Source organism: Pagrus major, chromosome 11, assembly GCF_040436345.1.
Source record: "Pagrus major chromosome 11, Pma_NU_1.0".
Classification (NCBI taxonomy): domain Eukaryota; kingdom Metazoa; phylum Chordata; class Actinopteri; order Spariformes; family Sparidae; genus Pagrus; species Pagrus major.
In genome coordinates this window covers 9,033,133-9,048,876 of record NC_133225.1, presented here as the reverse complement: position 1 = coordinate 9,048,876, position 15,744 = coordinate 9,033,133, and the positions used below count along the sequence as shown (strand labels likewise).

Here is a 15,744-nt window from a genome sequence, read left to right as displayed (position 1 = left end):
GGTTGAAATTGTTTGTTCAGAGAGGCGTTGATTCAAATGTCTTTTTACAATAGTTACAGCATTGTTGAATTATACCGAGAAGTGTTGCCATTACTTTGCCTAAATATTAGAAACACCACTTGGTGTGACACAATATAATTCAACCACGCTGCATAATAGCCTCCAAAATGCTGATGAAGTTGATTCAACACCTCTGAGACAGTTAAAAAAAAAAACAGTGAACATAACCTTCATGGAGGCAGAATTTAGTGCAGGACAGCTGACAACTGAATGTATGTATTGCAGCAACTACAATCTTGGATGAGTTAAGAGTGGCTAGTCAGCAACAGCCACAATAGCGACCGCTGAATGGAAGAATAGTAAAGAAAAACAGTTTTCCGCACCCACTTGACTACATTCCCAGACAGCAGGTACCAGCTTTCAGTTTTCATAATGGTTTGGCATTTCACTGGAAGCAACAATAGTGTTTTCCCAGTTACCATTCATGATAATCTAGCTCACTGTTAATAGTTTTCATTGAGAAACAGTCACAATACTGAAGTGGACACATCAGAAGTCTCTGCACCTAATAATACATAGTTAAGATAGCACTGGGGGTAAATGGGGAAAATGTGTAAATCAGGTCACTTGTGTCCTGTGGTCATTTCAAAACACACATGATCTATTTCACACTGCAATGAATGAAATAATGCATTATTAACAGTGAATATTTATTTGTTATAAAATACTGAATTTACAAAATACAAAGACTTTGGCTCTTTTATTTGTGGCTTACACCTAAATGAGTGATATTCACAGTTGAATACAAAAGAAGAGGCTATAATCCTATTAAATAAAATTTGAGTGCACACCAATATGTAAGCAATACAACAAGTATCTTTGGAAAAAAATGTGTCCACAAAATATTGTTTCATATCATACAAAACATATATATATATATTTCCATATGGTTTAAAGTGAGAGAGTTTTAAATGAGATAAACTATATCATAAAACCAAGCCTGCCTTATCAAACCTCTTCAGGGGTAAATTTCATTCAAAGTGCTTAAATACCTCTTTCAGTTGACAAGAGACACTGACTGACTGACCATTAGTACCACAATACATTCAAATATGTCGCAGGTATTTTTTCTAAAAAAAAACAATAAATCGACATTGCTTTGCTTGTTTGGTTCACACTAATCAAAACAGTTTTTTCACACTGGTATCAATTGCAGTCATGTATGCAGTGTTGATGTATTCCCTAAGGAGGTAGGTAACTGAAAATCTGATACATAATTCCTTTTGCCACCAAAGCTTGGTAAGGACTCAGGTGTTTTAAATTGTAAATTCTCAGCAGGCTATTTATTTAAATTGTTTAAAAAATAGATCTTTATAAAATTGACATTTCAAGTATGCTAAAGCCACAATCCAGGATTTCTGAGTATGTTAGTAATAATATATACACTATATGACTTTAAGAGGAAGGACTTTCTGATTGGTAAGAATTTGTGCATTTTTTTAACCCCCCTTGCCCGGACTAATTTCCCCAGAGTACACAAATACAATATAGATTAATTAAATATATTAAAGCTATTAAGACAAAGTCTTAAATCCAATGACACAGGCATAGTAATGTCTATAGCGGGAATCTAATGGTGCCACAAGTGTAGCTATACTCCGAATCCAGATTAGGCCTTTAAAATAGCTTTATGACCCACCATTTCTATGGAGAGTTATAGGAACTGAAATATGTATAGATGTATAACACTATTAAACTACACCAAAAATACATACATTATTCGGTAAGTACTTCTGAAAGTAATAAATCTCATTTCTTCTTCTTGTCTTGGGTGCACCTCGGACAAAACCTGAGAGATTTAAGAGAGGGGAGAGGAAAAGATGTGAAGACCCCGAGGACAAGAATGATGATCGACTCTGGTTTGACATCCTGTGAAATATAACTCAAAGTTCTTACCATTTTCCTTTGGGTTTCGTGGCGAGATCAACACAAGCAAAGTGGAACCACTCAATTGGACACTAGAGGATGAAAAACAATATCAGTCATATTATCTCTAGTCAGGGCAGCCTGTTAAAAAGGAGACGGTAAAGAAACTAAATTTAAACCAACAAAAACAGAGCACTGTGAAACCTACATCTGGGTTATCGCATCCAATCATCTCTCCATATGAAACCTGATGGCACAGGCAGTACGTAGGCTCGTTGGGATCGACCGGCATGTCCAAAACGTCTGATGGTTGCATAGGCAGGAGAGCATCACTCAAGTCTGGGCTGTAATACACAGAGCATTATTAGATCTAAACATGATTAAATAGGGTGCCAATCAATGAATCGTTGGTAATCCGAACAAACACTTGTATGATAACATACCTGTTTTTCACCTTCTTCTTTTTGGGAGATTCTTCATCAGAACCTTTCCTTCCTCTTCCCCTGGATCCACGCTTCTCCCTCAGACCCCGGGACTCAGCCTCTGCGGAAAGTATTGACATGTATAGATGCACATCAATCTGTTTTGCAGTGTGCTAAAATGGACACCTTCAGTAACTTGACTTACTCTTCACTCCTCTTGCCTCTGCACTTTCATAGCCGCTCAATTCCAATTTCTCCTTCAGCTCATTCTCAAACCGCGCCAGATCTGCATCCAGTCTGCGGATATGTTTGTCCACCTGCAGTAAGAAGATTTCATGTAGATTAGAATCTGAACATGTGTATGGTTTATGGTTGACTCTATAAAAAACTCAAATAACTGTGACAGGAAAGACACAAACTATGACAAGTGAACAAAATACCAGTAGGTTTGGACTGACCATCTCATACGTCTGCATTGCAAGTTGGACTTTGTCATCACTGAACTCTTTGCACTTGCTGTAGGCATTTTGGATCTTCTGCAGGTGTTCCACTCTCTGTTCTGAGGCCAGGTTCTTCACAGTCGCAATGTACTCCTCAGCCAGTTTGTCGATCTCTACTTTCTTTTCTGCACAGCAACATAAATATTACAGTGCTGGAAACACAGTATTGACCGCACAATACTTAAGACTATTGGTTTTAGATGCAACACATGACAAATCAGGACATGCACAATCATTTAATAAAAATTCAGATAATGACATGAGATTAAATTTTCACCTTCAGTCCTATTGTCCAGGTCCCGCATCAAAGTAAAGTTCCTCTGAAGCTCACATGGCAGGTTTTCAATACCTAGAGGAGATTGACATGAAGATGAGTGAGGAAAAAAGGGAGAACCTCCTCCCTGAAACTTCAGTTATTTATCCACTTAACCGATGTAGTGTCACTCCAGTTAAAATGCAACTAATGTCCATGGGTGTCGTAATTTAACTTTTCTATCCCTGTCCCATTACTTCATCAGCGAATTGATGGAAGCAAAATGTATAGTTCGCTCCTTGTTGTTTTTAATGTAATTGTGAATAAAATAATGTCAATCATACTCTGGTACGTGCTTAAATATTGAGTTTTTGGTCCTCAATAACCAGTCCGTTGATAATAAAATTAAAGCAAATGACCATGTGATGTAAAAAGGTTATTCACAGTGCCAAAATCAGCCAATGTTGCAGCTCTAAAGAGCTATAAAACCTCTTTTTGCTCAGTGCTCTCACTGCACGGTTGAGTCTGTGCAGCTTAGACACACAGCTGCAACTGAATGCTTCAAAATGAAATGCGAAAATTGATTAATGCAGTTTTTGACAACACGAGGCAATAAGTTGAGACTTTTATAAGATTATTTGCAAGCAATCAGCTATTTGGATACAAAAATAATTATTGTACAGAAATGAAATACACTAACACATCAAATAATATGTATATTCTCTATCATTTACCACTTAAAATATGTCTTACATCATATCAACAATTATTGACATTTAACAAGCACTTTTTTGGGGGAAGACATTTTAATCAGAAGCGAAAGATCTTCATTAACTGATTTATTTTTATGTCTTAACAAACTCTCTTTGTTTTCATGGCTGAATAATCTGAATAAACAAACTGCCCTTAAAAGGACAACACAGCTTCATACTGTTTTACTTTGTTTATATGTGGCGGACCCTGCCACCTTTCTACCTTCAAACAGAGTTCTGGGACCTTATTTTCCTTTTGAGAACAGCTTATTTATTCAGTTATAGGCAAAAAAAAAAATGTCTGAGTTTGTATTATTACCTCATTAATATTGTAAATATTAAAATCCTGAGTTTGAATTTCTTCTCCAAAACTGCATAGTGGCCCTTTAAAATGTAGCTTCATGCAACCACTGAGCTCGAGCCCGACGCACAATGACGTTGAATATGTGTAAGGTGAATGATACCACGGTGTTCACCATAAGCAGACGTGTGTGAGAGCTGTCCCCGGCTCACAGCAGCATGAACCCAGCCCACCCTCTCCTCTCCCCTCGGCGTGTTGTGTGCCTGTCCTTACATTATGTGACGCACTTTAAACACCCCGCCCCGGCGCGTAACTGCTTACGGGAAACGCGGTCACCAACAGGTTGCAAATGCACGATGTCTCCAGGCATGTTGACCAAAATGGGCACATTTCAAAAGGTTTTTTTTTTAAAAGCTGCGTATGATATTAACATTTTAAACAACCTTAATAAGCCGCCGCTGGTTGCTAATCGCGCTAGCTGCTAACAGTTGTGTGTGACAGATCACGAATCGCGAACTGCAAACGGTTTAAGTCTTGATAAAAATGCTCCACTTGTCCAGATAACATAAACACCGGTCTCTTTGTGAGTTTAACACCACACACGGAGAGTTTGCCCAACTTTATCCCACCGAAAGGCTTTGACGCGATGCTAATCGGTGAGCTAGCGAGCTAGTGACCTCACAGATAGCCTGGTTGCTAACGCGCTGTAATGCTATCTGTCAGTCACCCGCCAAGCCAAGCCAAAAAAAAAAAGGAAAAAAGTCGTCGATACAGTAAAAACTAAACCTCAAACAGACGTAAGATGCTCAACATGTTCCCACCAGCTCGGTGTATCACAGGATACTCACTGTCAAGGTAATGTTCCAAGTATATTGCCGTCGCCATTTCAGGTTAGCCGTGTAGCTTCTGCGTTATTTTCGCTACCAGCCGTGACAGTCCTGCAACTGGCCGGAGGGTTTGTTTTATAACCCCGGGTCGCCCGTCGGTCAGTGGCTTTGCAGACTCACTGTGTGTGGAGTCGCAGGCTGTTTTCTGCTGGGCGGTAGTGAAACGACGCTCTCACACACACTCACTCACTGCTGCAGACTCAGTTTCCCTCCAACACACATGCACATTGCACTGGCAAAACTGTACAGGATACAACTTTTCAGCTTGTGTGAGCTTGTGACTCGCATGCGCAGCAGATATCTGCATGTTGTGTGCCCCCCCGCACCGTTTAGATCGAATAAAACCACAGTGTTGACGTCAGTACACTTATTATCTCCATAGCTACAGGGATTACGACAGTTTGCACAATTTATTCTCTTAATTTAATTCAACACAACTACCCCGCCCCTGTGTGCACTTTCTACTCAACCGGGAATGCATTTGTTTCAGCACGCGGAAGCTAGCTCAGTTAGCTATGCTGCAGTCCCAGAACAACTCTATGATAATCGATTGATGGCTGATTAATTGCCATAAACCACGTTGATCGCAGATATTTTCACCACCCCGCCATGTGAGCGCAGAGGGGACACAAGCACGAGCGCGCCCTCGCTGCGTTTGCTGGCACTTTCCAGCGCTGTCAGCTGATAGCTTACGTCATTCAAAACAAACGCCTCCCTCTCCAAAGAAGCTGAACGCTCGTGAAGATGCTCGGTGGGCGGGGCTAACGGTAAGCTATCGACCGGAGCCCTTGGCTGTCTCCGAGCTGGTGTCCACTCCGTTCATTGGTCAGGCTTTTTTGACTCCGAGGAGGGCATCGTCTTTTTCTTATAATATCACACTTCCGTGTTTGCTGTAGCCTCACGAAAGAATTCATCTTTTTCTGAAAACTAAGCGCCAATTAATCAAGTAAGTGACATAAATGTACAAATTAATGTCGTAAGAACCAGCATTAGTGTTTTAGCTACCTATGAACGACACTGTGAGGTGTCAACTAGCAGGTTAGCTGCTCGCTACTGACACGTTTAGACAAACAACGCTAGCTAACTTCGACTGCGTTGTTATCAGAGAAGATACACACGAGTCAAACTCGTCATTTGGTTCAAGTGATGTGCTTGAAGTTGTATAATCAGTATTTAACACTTTATCTCCATTCTTACTTGTATTAATGTGATATGAGGATGATCTATCCACAGCTGGCCTATTGTTGCATGAAGCCGTTATGTTAGCTAGCTAACATGCTACAACAACAACAATAACTCACCAACAAACTGATTCGTCAACAAATAAAAGCCAATTAGCTGTCTAATTTTAGCCTCTGCTAGTGTTGTAAATCCATAACAACATATGGTGTCACGTCCCTTATCATGAGATCAATAAATTGCAAAGTCTAATCTCGTGATAAGATTTAAAAAAAATGCTTTTTATCTAAGAGTTTAGCTAATTTAATAACGTGTCAGACATCTGCTGAGGAGATCTTTGTGTTCACTTCCTCATAGCTTGTCCATTTTCTTCTGGAAGTGTGATAGTGGACTTAAGCAAAGTAACAGTGCTCATAGTCACGAGGTTTGTTTGGTTTCGCCACACCCAGTCATAGTCTTTGTTTGTTTGTCGTCATGTATATGTTTTTATTGTTCTAGGTGTTTCCCTTCAAGATGGCTATGGTAAAGAGTGGTTGGCTTCATCGACAAAGTGAGTACCCGTACATAGCCCTGACAGTTTTAACAGCATTCAATAATCTACTTTCCACTTGTGAGATGCTGTGACATGGTGTCAAATCCTGTGTGAATACATTTAGTTTGAGCTTGACTGTAACATATTCTGATTAAAGGTACCATACTGCGCCGGTGGAAAAAAAACTGGTTTGACCTGTGGGCTGACGGACGCCTCGTCTTCTATAATGATCAACAACGGCGTGACATGGAGGATGACATCCACATGAGGGTCGACTGCATCAACATCCGCAACTCTGCTGCGTGTCAAGGTGCTTGTCATCTGTTGCGTGATGATGTCACTGGCTCACACTTGAATATAAACCTGTTTTTTGTTAATATTTTACGTGTGTCACATCTCTATTTGTCCTGCTGTTTTGTTTCTCAGAGCTGAACCCACCGGAGGGGAAGAATCGCGATGCCTTGCTCCAGATCGTGTGCAGAGATGGCCGGGTCATCAGCCTGTGTGCAGACAGCGCAGATGATGCTCTGTAAGACAACACATACAGTTCATGCTGAGTCATTATATCCATTTGATGAGTTATTCTTGTTTCTCTCTTTTTGTTTCCAAGTTGGTGTAGTTGAAGGTTTTAGTTTTAGCGATACTGTGACATCCAAGATTTCCACTTTGTGTTGCAGGGCATGGACCATGGCACTTCAAGATGCCAGAATTAATACGGTGAGCTACTTTTGATTTGCTTACCAAAATAAAACATAAGACTGGAGGTCAGCGATATTTCACCTACATGTCTCTGTCTGTGTGGCACAACTTTAATATTGTGTATTTGCTTCATACATCCATGATGGCAACCTGAATGCATTAGAAGGAACTGTGCTTATGTGGGTTTGGCAAACTTACCTCCTACAGCTCAGTTTTGTAGGTGTTCGTTCTCAGTTTTCAGGGTGAGGTGGCCTCATTTGTGTTGTATTCATTTACTCAGGTGGTCACTACTCCTCAGATCGGCTTTGCACAGGAAGTGATGGCATCTGCTCCTCCTCCCTACTCAGAATATGCTCCCCCACCTCAGGTAAAAGGCATAAAAAGTATTTGTTTTTTCAATACTGATTTTTTTTTTTATTATTTAAAAAAAGTCATTTGAAATGCGCCTGTGAATTTCAGGTATCAGTTTCCTTTTTTCCCCTCAATAATCAGTTCTGTAAATTTCTGAATAGAATTAATTTAATCTAGTTTACACCTACAAAAACAAACAAGCATTGTAAAAGGATACAAACTGGAAATTTAAGATTAGGCTATGTACACAACATGGCCTGGTTTAACGCTTTAGGGAAAACTGAACTAACGAGCCAGGTAAAACAAACAAAAAAAGACTACTGTATAATAAAAGTGTTGTAGCTTACTACCATCTACTGGCGTAGAAATGGAAGTGACAAAGTAACACTGAATCAACTGACTTCCCAGTACTGGCAGCCCAGGGAGGATTGATTGAGTATTTTTGGTCTTCTTGTCACTTTCAGCAGGCTTACGCTCCGGGCCCGTATGGAGACTACGCAGCACCTCCACCACATGCTACACAGATTGTATACTCTGCTGATGGGCAGCCCTACGCTGTAGCATATCCTTATCAGTACCAAGGTAAATAACTGCACGTCATCTCAAGCTCATGTGATGCTTTGACAAACATTATTATACCATCCGATGTTCCTTCCAGGTGGGTACGCTGCTCCTGGAGTGAACCACGTCGTTATCCGGGAACGCCAGCGTGAGGATGGTGGAGACGTGGCTTTGGGCATGCTCGCTGGAGCGGCGACTGGTCTGGCCCTCGGCTCTCTCTTCTCAGTCTTCTAGTGTTTTCATGTACATTTAATAACACACCGTTCCCCCTGTATTTTTGCAACATTTGGCTTCTTCTCTGCGCCATCACATGAGTTGGAGTGAAATGTGTCTGTTGGGCTACTTCTATCTATGAAGCATGATTGTGATGGACAGTGAATTACTCCGTACGTGTCCTATAGCCTATATATATACATATATATATAAAGTAAATACAGTAAGCACTTTCTTCCCACCCCATTTGTGTTGTCTGAATATGAATGTTCTTAACCAAAAAATACAGCTACTCAGTTTTTATTTAAATCACAGGAAGATACTCCTTTTATGTTCATTTCAGGTCCTCTCAGTATTTTTCAACGTTGTTTCTGTTTCACGGAGCACATTTGTCCTCTATATTCGCAGAGTTATCTAAAGAGTTATCTGTGTACTGTACCTTTACTTTGTTTTACATGTATTACTGCTTTTGTTGTGAAGAATGCAGTGTTTCTTCGGCTCCTCAGGATATTTGTGGTGGAGGCAGACTGAGGAGGGAGTGCACACACACAAAGCAATAATCACTCGCGTTGTAGCATTTTAGTGGAATCTGGTTGCGATGGATGTCCGAAGTTGTCGCCACTACAAATAAGTCTTACGTTCGAGGAAACACTCGCATTTACATGATGTGCTTTGAAGTGAAAAGGGACATCACTCCTCCTTACTCGGATCTGTTATTTGTGTTTTGTTTTGTTTTTCATTGGCAGCTGTTGAATCACACGTTGCATTTGATTTGAAGCGCTCTTGAAATGATATTTTGGTCTTAATTTCAGCAGCTTTTTTGCAGTATGCACAAATGCCAATCAGGTTATCAGTCTCTTGAGATGTAGTCACATATTAATTGGCCTGGACTTTATTTATTCACTCCAGACTACTTGAATATTGTCAGATTTCCCCCATTTTCCATGTTAATTATAATCGTATTTATTCACTTCTGCTCAGTAGAAAACATTGTAAAACTGCCTTTTAAACAAACAAACTGCATATCTCTACCAACGACACTAACTGAAGATGTACGACACTTGTTTTTCCAAATAATGTCATTTTAGCAAATGATCAGCTCGTGCAAGCAGAAAAACATTGATGTCATTTTTCTACAGGTCCTAAATTGTATTAAATTTAATGATGTGAAATTAACCTATTATGTTTCTCTTATCAAATGTACTAATTAAATTATGATCACACTGCATTTAAAATAAAAAATATATGACAGTTAACTAAAAGATGTATTTTAACAATTAAATATATATTCACAAAGTTAATAATGACTCCTGTTTTTTTGGTTTTGTGTTGTTTATTTAACCCTGAGACTTTCGTTCACAGAACACGTCAGGTAGGAAACAGCAAAAGAGCAAATGACCACCTTAATAAGTTTTAAGTCATGTAACCAGTAAGTCACATCTGTAAACCCCACGAGAAACTCTTAAATAAAGACATATTTCACACCCAGTGACGACACCGTTTGACAGGATCGTTAAGTTATTCAAACCGTACAGTAACCGACTACTCAAGTCTGAAAGTTGAAACAGTAGAAAATAAAATAAAACTCTCCGGCCAAACATGATCAGAATTTAGAATAATGCTTTTAAAATCATTTAACGTTTACACATAATAAAGTGACTCAATACAAACCCACATGGCCCCTTTAAAGCTGGTAATGACAACATTTTATGTTGTGAAATTAAAGGACAAGTTCACCCAAATATGAAAATTCAGTCATTATCTACTCAACCTCGTGTCGATGGAAAGTCTGGTGAAGTTTCATCGTCCACAAAACTTTTCTGGAGCTTCACAGCAAAACAGCTTTGCAGCATTCTCCTAAACAACTGAAGTAGATGTGGACGAACATAAACTAACATAAAATGGCGCCCGGGAGCCTCGAGATCCCAAATTGATTTGACAAGATGATTTTTTTTTAAAGCTGAAATCTTGTACCTAATCACTGTAGCTGCAAGCAATGTCTTTTCAAATCAATTTGTGATCTCAGGGCTTATGAAGACTTGGATTACATCAGACGAGCTGTATGGAGCCGTTTTCTTACGTTTTAAGCTTACGTGTGAAGCTCCAGGTGTTTTGCGGACTACAAAACCTCGCCAGATTTCCATCGACATTAGGCTGAGTAGATACTGACTGAATTGTCATTTTTGAGTGGACCTATCCTTTAAATAAACCAGTAAATGTTTGTTTACATGTTTTAAAACTGTGAACACTCGTACAGTTTCTAGTATAAATTCCCATTCGTAAAAGCCCTGAAACTGATTGTGTTAAGTGCATTATAACCACCCTCAGACTCTATTAAGAGGTATGTTGTGTTGAGAATGTGCGTCTTTAAGAAGATAAAGATTAGTGTCACTTTGGTTTGAGATGTTTAAAATAAAATAAAATACAATCATTTAAGTCAAAGAAATATGAAAGCTTATAAATGTGCACATGTAAACACTCACAGATAAAAAGAGCTGAAACAGTTGATCAGTTAAGATTTTGATCATTGATTAATCGTTTGAGTCTTCTCCAGTTAGAGCAGGAAACATTAGCTGTTTAGTCTCAGACTGTACCCTTAATATTGCTTGCTTTTCTGTTGCTTCACATCTTCGAGTGACATTTACTTATTTTTGACCGCTAATCAGATAAATGTGAACTTTGGGCTCTATGATGGACTTCTTTAGACACCTTTGGGCCGATAGATTGATCGAATAATCAAAAGCAGAACTGACAGAGAAAAGAAGAGTTAGTTGCAGTCCTGTTCATGAATAGAGTGCGACTGTCATCAGCCTTCTTGACCGAAATCCTCAGTAAACTTCTTCAGCTTCCCCAAGTCGTCCTCGTTCACAGTCGGCTTGGTGCTCGTCAGTGACCTCAGCATGTCGGCCTGCGGGCAAAGATATCAGAGTCGTCCATGTTTATCAATAACACTGACCCACGGATGAAATTCTGAGAGATATTACGAAGCCATTCCTCTCACCATGCACACGACGGGCTCTAGGAGTTTCTCTCCAGGAACGTCTATCCACGTCATCTGTATGGCGTTGGGATCACCCGGCGAACACGGAGTCAGGAGGTCGTCCACAACGACGTCGGGATTGTTCCATGATGACCCGCGAACCTTAGACATAGAAAGACACAAAGATTAGACACTAGGTAGTTCGTTATGAGGAACTATTTTAACTACTGCTCTGATAAATAATGTCTTTTTAGTGTCTTTTTATTGTACATATCAGTAACAGGTGCACTGTTTCTTTTGTTTTTTACCTTTTTGAAGTGAGTTGCTGACTGCACCTTCCTGACAGGCTGCATGAGGGCGTCCCTGACGATAACACTGATGTCTGCTCCGGAGTAGCCCTGCGTCTTCTTGCCCAGAGTAGTGAAGTCGGCCTCTGTCAGGTCGTTGGGGGTGGAGCCCAGATGCAGTTTGAACATGAAGGAGCGGGCGTGCTCCTCCGGCAGAGGAATGTAGATCCGCTTTTCAAACCTGACACGGACAAAAGATTCAATCAGCCATTACGAAAGCATTTAACCTCTTACATCCTGAATGTTTTTTTCCCACTCACCTTCTCCTGATTGCTGAATCCAGCGTCCATGGTATATTTGTGGCTCCCAGGACCAGGATCCCTTCGTTATCAACTCCAACACCTGAGAGGAGAAGGACATTCAAGGCAAGTTCTGTTGTTCAGCTCAGATTTTCAGGCGATGTCTTTTTGCTCACCCTGCATCTGGACGAGGAACTCTGTCTTGATCCTGCGAGCTGCCTCACTCTCGTTCTCGCTCCTGGAGCCACAGAGGGAGTCGATCTCGTCGATGAAGATGATGGATGGTTTGTGTTCGCGGGCTAAATTGAACAGGTTCTTCACCAACCTGGAGGTGGAGAACAGTAGTTGTTTATTGACACTTTCTTAGATTCCCAGTTTTGTCATCATATAAAGAACCTTTTCACTCTCACTTTTCACTTTCTCCCAACCACTTGGACACGAGGTCGGAGGAGGAGATGGAGAAGAAGGTGGAGTTACCCGCTTCTGTGGCTACCGCCTTGGCCAGGTAGGACTTCCCTGTTCCTGGAGGGCCGAACAGAAGGATGCCCCGCCAAGGAGTTCGCTTTCCTACACAAATAGATACTTTACTATCAAAACTGCTCATTTACAGGAGGTTGTAGAGGTCACTCTTGTTGTCAGTACCTGTGAACAGGTGAGGGAATTTGATGGGCAGGATCACAGCTTCTTTGAGGGCTTCTTTGGCTCCCTCGAGTCCAGCAACATCGTCCCACTTAATGTTGGGTTTTTCCATGACAATGGCACCTGTAAGACAGAGATGGGTTTCATAAACATGTTGTAGATCAAGGATTGGTAAAGATGTTTTGCACATCGTGTTAACTGTTGCATGATGCTCATTTACCTGAGAGTTGATTCTGAAACTTCTTCTTCTCTGTGTCTTCTCCTTCATCGTCCCTGAAATGAAAAGACAACAGCCAGCATGGTGATTTATTGGCACTTTTTTGAACAGTGAGCAATAACTTATGCTTTTTAGTAGTATGCCGTAACACATTGCTTCTTAAAGGAGACATCTTAAGCTCATTATGAGGTTCAAAACTGCATTTTGGGTCACTACTAGAACAGGTTTACATGCTATAATGCTCATACTGTCCAGTGCTGCGGCTCTGTATTCCCCTTCTGTCTGAAAGGCTCTGTTTTAGCTCCTGTCTCTTTAAGACCCCCCCCTCCTGAACACCCCGTCTGCTCTGATTGGTCAGCTCACACACGCCTGAGCCAGCACTGCTAACAACAACAGAGCAGCTGTGCTAAATCAATTCTTCTGCGCCAAACTAGCCGCGAGGCATAGATTAAGCGAATGTGACACGGTGACGGAGTGTGATGTCATGAAGTCACGGAATTTAAGGCGGGACTACTGACGAGGCGTTTAAGGATCAGTGTTTTCTGTGGGAAAGAGGAGCGAACTTTGACTTTTTTAACTTTCAAGACCTTTTACATGCACAAATTGTACCACATTACATCGTTTTTATTCAGAAATGATTTGACCTTCTCTAGGTTTACTGTAGATGAGCCTAAAATGTAAACAAGTCTCCAGAGCAACAACCGCTGCCATACTGACTCATCCCACAGTCTCACCCTTTGTCATCAGACTGAGACTCTTTGACGGGTTTGGCCGGAGGATTCTTGTCCTTCTTACTCAGATATTCCTTCAGCTGCTCGGCTCTCTCCAGGTAGTCTTGACACTTGGCCCTGATGCTCTGCGCAGCTCGCTGACCCTTGTTGTCATCTGCAACACAGGAAGTAGCTTACACGATGGTGCTGTGTCGAATATAACTGCAGTTTTAACAGTAAATATAAATAAATCAAACAGTGATGAAAGTCACAAGTCAAAACTCCTTACATTTGATAACATGAAGGAAGTATTGTACTGCATTCTGATATAATTTGAGGGCCTCCTCGTAGTTTTTGGCTTTGTCCTCCTCTGCAGCTTTGGTGGCAAGATCGATGGCTTTCTGAGAACGAGAGGGAACATTTAGGAAACCAGCACTTAACATAAAGATTGAAAGCTGAATTTTCTTAATAAATATTAATATAAAATAAAAAGAAGCAGTAAAATCCATTAAAAAGAGGTGCGTCCTATGTGACCAACATTGGTCTGGAGTCACTCAGTCACATGGCATGGAAGCTATTGAAAGAAATGCTGAATTTTCATAAAAAATATTCATATAAAATAGAAGACGCAGTAAAATGTAATAAAAATAGATGTGTCTTATTTGTCCTGTTTAGTGCTACAATTCGGCATTAGTTTGGAGTCACTGGGTCACATGACATGGAGGCTATTGAAAAGAAATGCTGAATTTTTATACAAATATTGATATAAAATAAAAGAAGCTGTAAAATCCATTAAAATAAGAGGTGTGTCTTATGTGGCCTGTGTAGTTATACAATTCGGCATTGGTGTGGGGTCACTGGGTCACATGACATGGAAGCCCTGAAACGAAATGCTGAATTTTCATAATAAATATTCATATCAAATAGAAGAAGCAGTAAAATGTAATAAAAATAGATGTGTCTTAATTGTCCTGTTCAGTGCTACAATTCGGCATTGGTTTTGAGTCACTGGGTCACATGACACGGAAGCTATTTTTAAAAAAAGCCATTGATGGTCCCTAAATCAGCCTCCAGCGCAGCGCGACGTTCTGGGAGGCAACTACCCGCCCTCCTGCTGCCAACACCGGGTGAGCCTGAGTGAGAGACGCCGCTGGGTGTCTCCGGAGTGACAGTCTGTCCAATAAAACTAAAACTAACTTCACCTCGGTACCTCTTACTGTCAAATAAAATACAGTGGAGTAAACCTACAAGTTTAGCATTATATAGAAATAGTCAAGTAAGCTTAGGGCTTTTTTTTTTTTAACAACTTGGCAACCCAAATGTTAAATTCCAGCTTATCCGTAAAAAAATAAGCAAATTATTTGATAACCATTAATTAAATCATTAGTAATTACATTAAAAGCCTGTCTTTAGTTCCTTATTACACTTTAATTAACGTACTTGCGCTGAAACATCCAGGAATCAGTCATTATGTAACCGAGCAGCTACTAGCTTAGTAAAAGTTCATCACTCACCTGTAAGTTACCGCCAGCCATCAGGTATTTTATGTGTCGGTCACACTTCAGTCCGGAGCTTCAGATAACAAACTAAACCCGCTTCCTCACTTTGTTTTCTAACTGCTTCCCTGCGTCCTTTTCTTTAATCTTAGACCGACTTCAGTCACAGAAACATCCTGAAGTTTGTCTCTTCCGCATCAACAACAACTCGACGGTCACTTCCGCGTTCGGTCACGTGACAATGTTGTTGTTGTCTTCATCAGGAAGTAATTAATTATTCATGTCATGATACAGATAAACATCATCCAAGGTTAGTACAGAGGGTTAGATAATTATAATTTAATTTACCTTGCAGAAAAAAAAACAGAAATTAAATGAACTCAGGTGTCAGACAGGTGTACATCAGGTAATACTGACTTCTGGTGAGTAATAACTCTGATTTATAACATTTATCACTTTATCTGCATAGTACTTTATTATTAAAATACTTTAATCTTAATAAAATAAGCTGACTTTTCAAAATAAAATGACTCCATCCTC

The 15,744-nt window shown here is 40.3% G+C and overlaps 3 protein-coding genes across 4 annotated transcripts; 1 reads left to right on the top strand and 2 right to left on the bottom strand.

Moving 5' to 3' along the window:
• Window positions 1-691: 691 nt before the first annotated feature.
• On the bottom strand, window positions 692-5,709 carry ing5a (inhibitor of growth family, member 5a). Its single transcript, XM_073476232.1, has 8 exons — window positions 5,003-5,709; window positions 3,126-3,197; window positions 2,807-2,973; window positions 2,554-2,665; window positions 2,370-2,469; window positions 2,135-2,270; window positions 1,957-2,018; window positions 692-1,849 (listed from the first exon to the last, which is right to left on the bottom strand). Exons 1-8 carry the CDS (start codon window positions 5,037-5,039, stop codon window positions 1,810-1,812), a joined length of 726 nt encoding a protein of 241 aa, XP_073332333.1. The 5' UTR covers window positions 5,040-5,709; the 3' UTR covers window positions 692-1,809.
• A 74-nt stretch (window positions 5,710-5,783) lies between these two features.
• Window positions 5,784-9,873, top strand: plekhb2 (pleckstrin homology domain containing, family B (evectins) member 2). 2 transcript variants are annotated; one of them, XM_073476252.1, is made up of 8 exons: window positions 5,784-5,987; window positions 6,719-6,770; window positions 6,910-7,062; window positions 7,179-7,281; window positions 7,430-7,469; window positions 7,732-7,818; window positions 8,267-8,384; window positions 8,461-9,873. In XM_073476252.1, exons 2-8 carry the CDS (start codon window positions 6,734-6,736, stop codon window positions 8,595-8,597), a joined length of 675 nt encoding a protein of 224 aa, XP_073332353.1. In that variant the 5' UTR covers window positions 5,784-5,987; window positions 6,719-6,733; the 3' UTR covers window positions 8,598-9,873. The 2 variants fall into 2 exon arrangements, with proteins under 2 accessions (XP_073332353.1, XP_073332354.1); XM_073476253.1 differs by having other exon boundaries at window positions 5,900-5,987; window positions 8,270-8,384; window positions 8,461-8,687.
• A 16-nt stretch (window positions 9,874-9,889) lies between these two features.
• On the bottom strand, window positions 9,890-15,424 carry LOC141004621 (vacuolar protein sorting-associated protein 4B-like). The gene is made up of 11 exons (XM_073476251.1): window positions 15,223-15,424; window positions 13,998-14,109; window positions 13,733-13,883; window positions 13,002-13,054; window positions 12,785-12,904; window positions 12,553-12,709; window positions 12,319-12,467; window positions 12,164-12,245; window positions 11,865-12,084; window positions 11,578-11,718; window positions 9,890-11,484 (listed from the first exon to the last, which is right to left on the bottom strand). The coding sequence occupies exons 1-11, from the start codon at window positions 15,241-15,243 to the stop codon at window positions 11,383-11,385; spliced, it is 1,308 nt and encodes a 435-aa protein (XP_073332352.1). The 5' UTR covers window positions 15,244-15,424; the 3' UTR covers window positions 9,890-11,382.
• Between the last annotated feature and the right edge of the window lie 320 nt (window positions 15,425-15,744).